Here is a 12,872-nt window from a genome sequence, read left to right on the forward strand (position 1 = left end):
ATGTTTAATAAGCTGAGAAGATTGTGAACATTAAGCTTATGAATATTATTCTACTTGTTGACATTGATGTTTTGAGTTGAATTCTAAAATGAACGTTGTTTTTTACCAGATATTTGGCACTTTTTTTTTTGTGTGTATTGAGATGACACTAACACTTGGTTGTATTTAATTTCTTTGTAAACAACTTAACCAAAGTTCTGATTACTTGTTTTGTTGTGTATAATTTCCTTGTATTAACAATAAACTTTATTATTATATAGAAAAATTCATATTTATGTCTGTATACATATTTTCTGTCAAAGTTGGAGGAAACAAAGGTGTAATAATAGGTATGAAACAAATAGTTATTCATTATTGAAAGCATTTTTGACATGTCACAAATATCAGGAGATGTAGTTATATGACATTGGTATTGTCATCAATCAAACCTCAATGACTATAAATAAATCTTAATGTACATAATTTAATGACATTTAGAAAGTGTCATAACTAAGGTATTATTGATACTGTAAATGTGACATTGTCAATATTTTTATGATAGATTCTTAATGTCGAGGTAGATGTTTAATTGACATAAAAAGTCAACTTTTTGATCATTTTATTGAAAACGATAAATTGTCAAAAAAAAAAAAAAATTACCATGATAGGTAATAAATATCAACAAATACTTATTATTGACTAAATTGAAAAGTCATGAAACAACCCATTGATAGATAAAATAACATGCAGTGGAATAAATCAGAATCAATAAACACTACAATTACTCTTAATTTGAGTTCATAAAGCATACTAAAAGAATTTTGCATAAAATAGGGCTTCATACTAGAATATCTCTGAAGAACAGTTGAAATTCTTCTCCTCCTCTACGAATTTGATCTCCAAAACACCAATGGACTACCACAAGGATCTTCTCTACTATTCTTAGCTTGGATTGTGTGGTGGAAACACTGAATTGAGGTGAATTTTAGTGAATTCAAAGGGAGAGTTTTGCTAGAGATTTTTTTTTCCTTCAGATTTTTCAGAATTGTGCATTGCCTCTCTTCAGATTTGAAAAATTTAGCATTTTATATGTTCAATACATGCAAGCACTAAGCATTAATGCAATTCGACACTTCAAATTGCATTAACGTCTTAGCTTAGGTGTTCAATTTAGTGGATTAATCCACTATCCATTATTTTTAATAAAATGAAAATTTTCAAACAAAAATTAAATAAAATTTGATTTTCATAAAATCAATTTCAATTATATCCTACTCTGAAATTTAATTTTGAAAAAATGATTTATTTAACTAATTAATTAAATAAATTTAATTAATTATTTAAATAATTTAATATCAAAATATTAATTAATTAAATACCTAATATAAATGTAATCAAATATTAATCAATATTTAAATATATTAATTTCTCCAATTTTTATTTAATTTCAACTAAATTAAATGTTTTAATTACATTAATCATATACAATTGATCAAACCCTAAATTGAATTTGAATATTTTAAATTCAAAACCCTAATTTCTATTTGAACAATTCAAATCCGCTAAATTCACTAATCTAAGATAATTTTATGTGCTAGTAGAGGGACCTTATGAACCTACAAATCATGAGCTCCAACAATTTGCAATTAATTGGTTAGACACCTTAAACCGAATTAATCACCATTCGTTAATTATCGAGACACACCACTATAGCCCGATAGTTGTACTCTTCTCACTGTGATATATTTTTTGTCCATTTTAACCATAATTAGTAAGTTGATCCTTCACAAATTGTTCGTATTCACAATTAGGTCAAAATTACTATTTTACCCATGTAAATACATCTTGCTCCTTAAACTCCCATTGAACCTCTATTGAATAATTGGTTTATAGTCCAACTAATAAACCATGCACCTCTTAATCATGAGAGGGTGGGGCCTTATTGTTCAAGACCAGGAATAAGTGTTCAAGAGAACAACCTATATGTTAACCCTAGGCTAGGTAGGGGTGAATTCCATCTTGCAGAATTATGTTTCCAGTTATCTATTCGGTCTTATCCCAAAATGAGAAGTTTATTGAGCAGTGTTGTTGAACTACTCTCATCTATGCAGATCAAAGGATAATCCCGAATAAACAGAAGTTTATAGTTAGCTCAGAATTAAAATCGAGTTACCCTATGTCAATGAATTTTGAAATAGTCATTTTTAATAGTAAACGGTAGTTATAAAGAAAAGTGACTATTTCGAGGTCCAGTATTATGCAAACTCATTGCATATGATGCCTTCACTCACATGTCTCCACATGAATGATTTTGGGATCACATCATTTATATCGGTATATAAAATGAGCCACATCCAATAGTGTCATCAGGACGAGGCACCCAATCTCATCCATATATTTATAGACCATTTTGGCCATATACTAAAACTTAGTCTTCTTTTATATCACCACATAAAGTTAAAGTATTCATCTTATAACCATGAATTCGTTTATTATATTTTTATAACAGAGTGTAATATCAACAACAATTTATTGAAAAAATACTCAATAATACTTTTATTGATAACTATATTATGTTAATAATATTTATGAACTGCGAATTTTATGACATTTTCAACACCAATAATGACCGATTTTTTGTGTGTCATCTATACATTTTTTTAAATGGTTGATTCAAAGACTAAAACAAAGAAAAAAAGAGTCAATAAATATGTTAATGACAATTTTTTAGAGTCGTGAAAGCCTATTTTTATTGTAGTACATGTTTACGTGTTAAAAAAATACTTATGAACTTCCATTTATTTTGAAAGCATTTGTAATCTTTTAAAAGTTGAATGTTATTCTTTACCTTTATATATACGGTTGTTAGTGTGATACAAATCATTTTAATTTTACTTATCTTTAAATTTTGATCATATTTAGTTTAATTAGATTGTTTAGTGTTTCTTTCTTTTATTTATTTTTAATTTATCAGTGAGCCAAATTCATTTTAATATTTAAGGTTTGATATGACTATATATATATATATATATATATATATATATATATTTCTATATTCAAAACACAAGTTGAATGTCGAAGAATTTGAAAGAAATTGAACATAAGTGTTTGATTAGATTCTGAACCCACACAAACTAACAAGTCGAGTTGATTGTCAAACTCGCAATCTATTTCAAACTCTCAGATAAGAAACCTATTATCTTTACAACATGGACATCAAGCCACGCCGATCTTGCAATACATTTAAAAAATGCCTACCATAGCTAGGAATCTCAAATGTCGTCTAAAGTAACAAAAGTATATTGAAAGTTGTTGTTGAAGTCTTAAGTAGGTCGAGATATCCATCCCACCATCAACACGATCTCTACTGTTGTAACCTAAAGGATGAATTATATGAAACTTATAATCATATCAATTAAACCCTCAAACTTGCATAAGTGAATCAAGTTAGATTCAATAATTTATTTTTAAAAAATTATTAATAAATTTACTATTATCGTCTATTTTGTTAAATTAACATTCAAATAAATCTACACACATTCGAGAATCAATACATAAATGCTTTCTAAAGATAATCGAGTCTAAATGAATTAAAAGGTAGGAATTTAATTAACTCATATAATAAATAATAAATCTTACACAATTTTGAATAATTACGAAAGTTGAGGTTTATATGATTACATTTATTAGGAATTTTATTTCTTTCGTGTAATCAGATAAAAAATCGTACATAAGATCTGCATTTAATTTGGGATATGAGGAATCCCACGAGAAAAAGGTCCACGTGTACACAAGAGAAAAAAAAGAAGAAGAAATTAAAAAAAATCCGATCACAATAATACATGTAAGGCGGAGGCGCGTAAAGATTCAACTTCCCGCTTATTCAAAAATATTCGAAAGGGCAAAAATAATAATAATCCAACGATCCGACGCTCACTAAAATTTTTCAAAAATTACGAAAAACCCATCCCCCGCCTAAAGTCTAAAATCTCTACTCTCTCTCTCCCCCCCCTTAATCTCAACGGTCCTCATTCACTCTCTCTCTCATCTCTCTTTTCTCTCTCATTACCTCAATTTTCTCTTCCCTCCAATTCCCAACCCCACTTCCCGATAATTTTCTTCACTCCTTTGTAGATCTGCGGCGGCGGCGGCGGCGGTGGTGACGGCGACGACTTCATGGCGGCTCTGCCATCTTCTTCTGCTTTACCGGATTCTTCTTCCTCCAGACACCATACTTACAGTAGAAAGCAGAAATCCCTTGGTCTTTTATGCTCAAAGTATGGTTGTTTTGCTGTCGATTTAATTGATGCCTTTTTTTGCTTCATGATTTCAACCTTTTGATTTGTTTTTGTGTTTTGTTCAGTTTTTTGAGCTTGTATAACCACGATGGAGTTCATTCGATCGGGCTTGACGATGCCGCATCGCGATTAGGTTTAATTCTAGTTTGAAATTTGTAATATGAAATGTTTAGTTCTTTGATTTTGGTTATTTTGTTTGCCTGAAATTTGAGGTTTTTGGTGTGTGCAGGTGTGGAAAGGCGGCGGATCTATGATATCGTGAATGTTTTGGAGAGCGTTGGGGTGGGGAATTTAATTTGATTTTTTTGGTTTATTTTATGAAGTTTTTTCGTGTTCAGTCTATTTCTGTGTATGTGCTAATTTAAGCTTGTGTTTTCCCTCCTTGTAATTTAGGTTCTGTCGAGAAAGGCGAAGAATCAGTACAGCTGGAATGGGTTTGGAGCAATCCCTAAGGCCTTACAAGATCTTAAAGTAAGTCGATTTGATTTTCTAGGGAAAAAAAATAAAGTTGGGGCTGATTTAATTTCTTCTCCTGTCACCATTTGGGATGTGGAAATAACGTAATTTGTTTTCAATTTGATAGGAAGAGGGCTTAAAGGAGAATTGCAGTGCATCTGATGGTAACGATTATGCGAAAGTAAGCTAATTCGTTTTTATTTTTCATTTATAGTTCCCATTCCCTCATTTCTCCCCATTTGTTGCGTTCATATGGGTTGCGATTTGAAGTTTCCTCGTCTTACATTTGGTCACATTTAGGTCTCGGATGACGAAGATGAGGATGAAAGATTTTCCAATCCAACTGGAAGCCAGACCTCAACTGCAGCCGTGCCAAAATCATCTTCATCATCGTTAAAAGCTGGTATGCATTTTCCTTGATACTTCAATTGGGCCTTATTATCTCCGGAAGTTGTCCATATGCCAATTTTCAGTTTGGTTTTTCTGATTGCTTGAATTGATTCTGTGTGATAATGTGGCTGTCTTTTACCAACATTTGTATGGTTGGGGTTCAATTTCCAAGCTCTATATCTATCGTACTATAAAAAAGTGGTTGCCCTCAATCAGATTTCCTTACACTTTCTATTAGCATCTGCAGACAATAGAAGGGAAAAGTCATTGGCGCTCCTGACGCAAAATTTTGTTAAGCTATTTATCTGCAGTCATGTGAGTAAAAAAATGACCCACCATATCTTTTACTGTTTGTGGATGATCCTCTGTGCGAGTTCTGTTGATTGATAGGATAATTTTGTCCTTACAGGTTAATATGATTTCCCTTGATGAAGCTGCTAAGCTCTTATTAGGAGATGGCCACAATTCATCGATAATGAGAAGTAATCTTAAACTTTGATATTAATTTTAGAATGGGAACTGGGAAATGCTTGATAATAACATATCTTTCATTATATGCAGCTAAAGTAAGGAGGCTATATGACATTGCGAATGTGCTGTCTTCTATGAATCTGATTGAAAAGGTACTGCATTACTGCACATTGACCAGGGTATTATATTTCTATCAATGTATTGATGCTTCTATGTGTCTGTGAATTTGACATCTACATGAGATGTGAATCAATACTCATTATATCACGGCACATGACAAGAATATCATTAGAATATCACTAGTATAGACATGATATTAATAATGAGTAATTTAAACTTATTTTAAATGAGTGAAATGCTTATTTGTTAATTAGACATTTCTTTGTAACTTTTTTCTAGAAATATCCATCAACTTCTACATGGTATCAATGTTTTCATTGACATTTCCTTTTAAAAAAATTGGGCATTGTGTTTGTTTGGTTTTTGATGTTCTTTGGCACAACTTTGACATTTGTTGAAACTATACGCAGACCCATACAACGGACACAAGAAAGCCGGCGTTTAGGTGGTTGGGAGTGAGGGGTAAAGTCAAGAATGAGCCCACCGTTCTTCCAGAGTCCAGAAAAAGGGCATTTGGAACTGATGTAACAAATGTCAGTTATAAGAAGACTAAGGCTGAAAGTTCAGCCTATCAGGGTTTAAATCATTGCCTCAACATGCAAAAGCTAGTGCAGTGCGAGAATTCTTCGCAAGAGGATAGCCAGAATAGTCAGGATCAGGAATGTGAACGAACTTCCAAGAGCTATCAATTTGGACCATTTGCTCCAGTAACGGTAGCTAAAGTTGGTGTCTCAGACAATAACAATGCGAAGCGGACTCATGACTGGGAAAGCCTTTCCTCAACATTCCGTCCTCAGTATCACAATCAAGGTAAATCCTCTTATTAAACACAGTTGAACAAAGTGCTGCCTTATTTTGAATTGCCATAGTGGATTTAAATGGCGAATTGGTCGAATTTCCAAACTCCATTCACCTATTCGCATATAATCAGTACTTCCATTGGTTTCAGTTTTCAGTTTTACTTCGGCATGCTTCTCATGCTTGATATTGTAATCCTTATTGGTTAATATTAGGTGACAAGTTTGGAATTTTTAAGATGATCTTCAAACTTGATACAAACTAATGTTGTGGTGTTTGTTCTTGGAATCGTCAGCCTTAAAAGAACTTTTCTCCCATTACGTGGAAGCTTGGAAATCATGGTATTCTGAAGCAGTGAAGAAACCTATACAAATATCTTGATGTGCTTTGTTACGTGCTCGAAATATTTAATAAGCTTATCTCAATTAAGCGTTGTTTCTACTGCAATTAGTCAAAGGAAAAAAAAAAAAAAGCTTGGCCTTTTCTTGGTTGCATTTCCTTAATGCACCAACTTAGTACGGGGTCATCTTTGAAAGTGCAAAACATTTTCAATAGGTTCTTGTTTGTATTATCCCGAAAACAAGCCTAACATAGTTGTTAGTTATTTTTTTTTTTCTCTTCTCTTCATTTTCACCATGTTCTAATTTTATTGTAGTTATCTCCTTTCCCCTTCGGTGTTCAATGAAATAGGCGATTTTGCCTTTGTTGAAAAGTGAGTTCGTATTGGAATCAAAATGATATACATATTGGAGTTTTCGTCTGGAAATCTTATTTTCTTGCTTGTCTGTCGCCTACATCCTAGGTTTCTGGATGCAATTCTTGTGAAAGTAAATGAATGCAAAGAAAAATTCCAAATCAGAGAAGTTGGCTTATCGATTCTGGATGATCTTCTGGTACTTGTTCTTTATCTAAGGCTTGCTGTTTGTTTCTTCCACTTGCTTCATTCCATATAATTTCTGAAGTCCCACAGGATTCTTTTCCTTTTCATCCTGCTGAACTGTCCTGGGAAAATAAATTTTGGAGAAATCAAGAGAAAATAGATGGCAATGATTAGTGGAATGATTCTCTAACATCACTCGTATGAATTTTAGATTTGAACTTTTAATCTTTCTAAGGTTATTGACATGACCTTACTTAAACAGATCTGTTCTATAGGTTGTACGATTGTATCTTTGAGTTTTAAAGGAAGGTTATTGATGTTTTGATTAGTTAAATCATGTTTAAATCGGCTTAGATGAATCGGTTTAATTGAAGAAATGCTGAGATTGAAATGAAACAAACAATTGTTACTTCCAATTTTCTCTGATATAAGGTTTCTTTTTCCTTGTTGTCTTTAATGGGATTGTCAATAATTTCATATAATGTCTTGGATTTACTATCCTTTTGGATTTTCGACCTTTTAAGAAAGTTATTAATGTTTTGACTTGTTAAACCTAAGATGGATCCTTAACCAAGGAAATGCTGAAATCGAAACAATACAAATAATTTTAACATCCAATTTTTTCAAGACCCAAGATATGTTCTCTGATATAAAGGTTTCTCTTCTCGTGTCATTGAAGGGGTTGTATTTTCATATAGCATCTTCAATTTGGAAAAGGTTATTGTTGTTTTGACTAGTTAAATTATGTTCGAATTGATTTAAACGAATTTGAAATGTTGAAACAGTTCAAACAATTGTTGCATCTTATTTTCTTAGGCTAAAAAATATGCTCTGACCTAAGGCTTTTCTTCTCTTACTGTCACTAAAGGGGTCTCAGTAATTTCATTGAGCATATTGTATTTTTTGGCCTTCTGGAATGATCTAGGAGAAGGCCCGTGGACAGGCTACCGAAAGCATAAGATGACTACTTTGTTATTGGGCCCAAATAATTTGTTATTACAAGCAGAAATGACCTTGTTTGTTGCTGTTAATTTCTGGAGTGTCTTTCATTGTATCAATTTTAACCTTAGCTCATTAAAATCTATCTGAGCATTTACATTAGGTTAAGTTCAAAAAATATATATATTATATACTTTTTGAATTTGACCATTTGAAGGTAATTCCATCGTCATAATATTTTGTTAGAATGTTGACATAAATTAAGATGTAAAAGGATGGGGTGGAGACTTGAAATGAAACTTGGGATGGTCATACTCAATTTTTATCTAGTATTTTGATGAATCTCTATGAGCTTAAACTTTTATAAAAGAGTACAAGTAGTTTCGTGACTTTTTTTAGTTCAATATATGCAAATAAGAAATGTATGTATCCAAAGGGATATAAATATTTCATTATTGTGCAAGGTTTTAAAAAAATAAATTGGTTGGAAGAATTAAAAAAACTAGGAAGAATTAAAAAAAAAAAAAGACTATCTTATTTTGCACTCACACCTTTTGGCGTTACAACTTCTTGGCACATTCACTTGTGAGAAAGGCGTAGGGTGTTGGAAGAGCTGATGTCTTCTTTCTCCATATCCCTTACCCTCGATTGTTGTCTTCATGTTGTTCTTTGTCGTTGCTTTATTTCCTAGAAAATATAAATCTTATTTTCACAAAACTCACAAGTGTTGCATTTTCTTAATGTTGAACTATAAACAATATCCTTGAACTTTGTCATATGTTTCAAAAAGACCTCATATTTTAAAAGTTACAATTTTACCTTTGAATTTTTATAAACATTTCAAAAATACCCTTGTAATAGAAATTTGTTAGAATTTGAACAGAAATTGAGATGTAAAAAATGGTGTAGGAGGTGGCATACAACAAAAATTTGAATCACTACAACGTTTTAGGTTATCCTCACACAATTCTAAGTCCCTATTTTTGTTTGAAATTCTAAAGAATTTATACACCAAGGGTAGTTTTAAAACGTTTATGAAAGTTGAGGAATAATGTTACAACTTTTAAAAGTATAGGGATATTTTTGAAAAAAAAAAGTTCAAAGGTATTTGTTATAATTTATTTATTTATTTTAAAAAAAAGCAAAGTGGAGCAAGATTTGGTAGTTAATAGTATTTTTACCCCTAAAAAATTGTGTGATTGTGATGTTAACTCTGAATAAAGAGAGAAAGAAAGCTTCAAATTGGAGTAAGGGTGTGGTTGGATTAACTTTTCGGGTATTTAATTTTGAAAATAAATATTTTTTTGAAAAAATAGAAGTGTTACACAATTCCTCAAAATAGTTTTTGAACACTTTCCAAGTTGATTTTAAGTTCTTTTTATAAAAGAGTTAAAATAAAAATGATTTTTTGAAAAACACTTTTTCTAGTCAATTTAAATGAGTCATAAATCGATCTACGAAATCTTATTATTATTATTATTACAAATCTGATTATTTCTAGTCTAGTTTTTATTTAGTCACTAGGTTTCAAATGCCACATTTAGTCATTAAATTTTGAGTTTGATTTCAATTTAGTACTTAGGTTTCAAAATGCTGTAATTTTACCTTTAACATTTGAGTTTTACTTCAATTTGGTCCATGTGCTTTAAGATTTACATTTTTATTATCGAATTTAACTAAATACTCAATTTCAATCTCTAAAGTTAATTTATGTTAATAAATTAAAATTCATTACAATAATTATAATTAATTAACTTTCACTATTTCAATCATTTTTAAATTATATTTAAAATTATATTTTATAATTATTTTTAATTAGTTAATAGAAATTGATGTCAATGATTAAACGTGAGTATTTAATGAAAAATTGAAGTTAAAAATGTAAAATTTTGAAATATATGAATTAAATTGAAATAAAACTTAAATCTCACGGATTAAAATTTGTAACATTTTAAAATTTAAAGAATAAATTGAAATAAAATTTAAAATTTAAGGATTAAATATGTAGCATTTAAAAACCAATAGACAAAATAGAAACTCAAGGGTATTATTCCTATTTCTTTTCCTTTTAATTTTATTTCATGACAGTGAAATCGTAATTACGAAAAACAATTATTTTAAATTTTTGGTACGAAAAAGAAGATTTCCCGGTCGTCTTCAATCTTCATCTTCTTCATTTCCATGTGAAGGGTTTCATAATCGAGTACAGATCGAGTAAAATTTGAAGTAAATTTTCGCCAATTTCCATGTGAGTTTCTCTATTTGTTGATGCTTACAAAGTGTACTGATTCCTTTTTCTATTTTGAATCAAACATGTCTTCTGCATTCAGAGAACTGAATAATCGCGAGAAAGAACAGAGTAGTTCAAATTCCTTTTTGGTTCAATTCGTCCCGATTTCAATTTCTGATCCCCTGCTTCTTCTTCTTCAAATCGCAGCTTGAGAGATGAAAAATCTGACAGGAAATCGAAGGATTTGATGTAAATTTGGATTAAAGGTTGCTGACTACATCGCCACTGTCATGTATGGGACCAACATTCAGAATTTGGATAGGGATTCCAAGCTGTAACCAATTGGGCATTGTCTGGTAAACAAATCTGAACTAAAATCCCCATTATTTCCATATCGTATTTAAAAGAAAATTCAGATCATCTCATCATTTATATTTTATCATCATTTTGTTATCTTAGAAAGCATTTCTTTAGCTTTATTTATTCACATTACAGAAAAATTATAATAACAACCATCCTGTTAGCAAATGGCTGATGTCTGCAATTTTTGTCAGTTGGATAAATTTAGTCAAAAACTTGGATTTAATGTAGAATTAGGGCTTTTAGTGCAGTTAGGTCTGTAAGCTTGTTGTTGGTGGGGTTGTGGCCAATATTGATGATGTGAGCTATAATTCATTAACTATTTTTCAGGGTCTAGTGGCAATCACTACATTCTTTGTTTTGAAAAGTGTATGAATAGTTCTATGCCACTCATACTGTGATAGAACTTCAATTTCAGTTTTAATGTTTCAAACTGTTTAGTTTGTTTGGAGAACTGTTTTCGAAATAGTTTTTTGCTTTTCTTTCTTTTATAATAACTTTTTACAAGCATAGTGATTATGTGACTGGCGAAGGTTAATGTTCTCGTATAGATTCAAACTACTATTCACAAATCCTTGATTATAGAATACCAAAACCATGTGGTAGAGATGTCATTACAACCTCATTGGTATGATAACGTCTTTTAGGTAGAGTCCAAAAGCAAAATTTTATGAACAATATCATACCATCATAAAAATGTGGGGATTCATTATCCTAAAACATATTTAAATATATAATTAGTAAATTATTGGCAATATGTATATTTATTATGTGAGACTTGATGCTCAGGTATATAATATATATTCAACCAAGAAGATAGAATGGTTGACTATTTTGGTTATGTATCATGGAAGTATTATATACAGGGTTTTTATGAGTTTGTGAAATTAGCTGAAGGGGAAAATGAGCGAAAAAGTAGTGAAAAGGAATTTAAATGAGCAGATCTGGTGGGATGTCAATTTCCTAGACATTTTTGTGTCGTACTTTCACATAATTTCCTAGGTTTAAAGATGCATACCCTGAAAGGATCACACTACCCATATTTATGTTCAAATCCATTCATGATGCATCTTTTTGAAAAGATGGGGAGGAAACATTTGATAAAATGTCAATAATTCATCCAACAAACACCATATATCTTATTGGAACAATCTAGATCTTTTAAATTAATTTAATATATATGTACATATTTTAAATAGTCCCTTTCTTTTGCCGGTGTGAATTTTTAATATTATAGATTTGTATCTGAATTCTTGCCTTAACTTAAAAGTTTGCAGTTCAACTGTTGGGTGAGAAAAACTGAAGCCTCGACGGGTCGTGAAGGGATCAAAGTTGATGTAATCTAGGATTTCTTTATGCGTATACAGTATATTTTGGTACTTGTAGTTCTTTTATATATATATATATATATATATATACTAATTGTAGAGAATTTTTCATCTCTACTTAACTTTTCCCGGTAGAATTTTCTAGTACAGTTTATGGTATTTACCTTTCCCCTGTTTATCTTTGTCGATTATTGATTTTCAACAGTGAATTCCGATAGTTTACCAAGAAGATCCATGAAAGTTTAGGGCCTTGAACATCGATTTCCAGCTTTTAGAAGAAAAGGTCTCTAGTCATCCAGAGACCATAGAGCGTTCAATACAGAAAAGCAAGATCAAAACGCCTAGGCCCGACCTGCTGACCCCAAGGACATGAGCTAAACTAGTTTGGGTAATACCATAGCTGCTAGTCAATAAGTAAAATGAATCTACATAGAAATTGTTTTGACAAGAGAAGAATGGAACGGAAGGGGGTGAAACAACCTAACCTTTGGAACAGACTACAACCTCAAGTCACAACCTTTTGTTTCATTTTAGTTCGGTATATTGGATAAAAAGATAGTTTAAAGTAGTAAAAAGAATCGGAATTCAAGACACGATATGGATAAGGAAATTAAGGTGGGGCG

General features: G+C 31.0%; 1 protein-coding gene and 1 long non-coding RNA gene across 7 annotated transcripts; both read left to right on the top strand.

The window, feature by feature from the left end:
* The first annotated feature begins 3,923 nt into the window (after positions 1-3,923).
* On the top strand, positions 3,924-7,808 carry LOC120084216 (E2F transcription factor-like E2FE). Of its 6 annotated transcripts, XR_005483590.1 has the most exons (13): positions 3,924-4,256; positions 4,343-4,410; positions 4,507-4,559; positions 4,671-4,748; positions 4,861-4,914; positions 5,034-5,136; positions 5,362-5,438; positions 5,533-5,605; positions 5,685-5,746; positions 6,125-6,524; positions 7,168-7,224; positions 7,315-7,405; positions 7,483-7,808. XR_005483590.1 is itself a non-coding variant. In XM_039040118.1 (12 exons), the coding sequence occupies exons 1-11, from the start codon at positions 4,156-4,158 to the stop codon at positions 7,200-7,202; spliced, it is 1,104 nt and encodes a 367-aa protein (XP_038896046.1). In that variant the 5' UTR covers positions 3,924-4,155; the 3' UTR covers positions 7,203-7,224; positions 7,315-7,808. The 6 variants fall into 6 exon arrangements, 4 of the variants coding, with proteins under 4 accessions (XP_038896046.1, XP_038896048.1, XP_038896044.1 ...); XM_039040118.1 differs by having other exon boundaries at positions 7,315-7,808; XR_005483591.1 differs by lacking the exon at positions 7,168-7,224 and having other exon boundaries at positions 3,925-4,256.
* Positions 7,809-10,441: 2,633 nt separating this feature from the next.
* LOC120083683 lies at positions 10,442-12,438 on the top strand. Its single transcript, XR_005483496.1, has 3 exons — positions 10,442-10,579; positions 10,769-10,917; positions 12,192-12,438. It is a non-coding gene; the product is annotated as an uncharacterized LOC120083683 (long non-coding RNA).
* Positions 12,439-12,872: the final 434 nt, after the last annotated feature.

The sequence above is a fragment of the Benincasa hispida genome, chromosome 8 (genome assembly GCF_009727055.1).
Source record: "Benincasa hispida cultivar B227 chromosome 8, ASM972705v1, whole genome shotgun sequence".
Classification (NCBI taxonomy): domain Eukaryota; kingdom Viridiplantae; phylum Streptophyta; class Magnoliopsida; order Cucurbitales; family Cucurbitaceae; genus Benincasa; species Benincasa hispida.

Bases quoted from the DNA above. Each gene is read 5' to 3' on its own strand.
- LOC120084216 (XM_039040116.1), top strand. From the start codon at position 4,156: ATGGCGGCTCTGCCATCTTCTTCTGCTTTACCGGATTCTTCTTCCTCC. The intron at 5,747-6,124 runs GTACTGCATTAC...AACTATACGCAG, and splicing joins CTATGAATCTGATTGAAAAG to ACCCATACAACGGACACAAG. The intron at 6,525-6,807 runs GTAAATCCTCTT...TGGAATCGTCAG, and splicing joins TCCTCAGTATCACAATCAAG to CCTTAAAAGAACTTTTCTCC.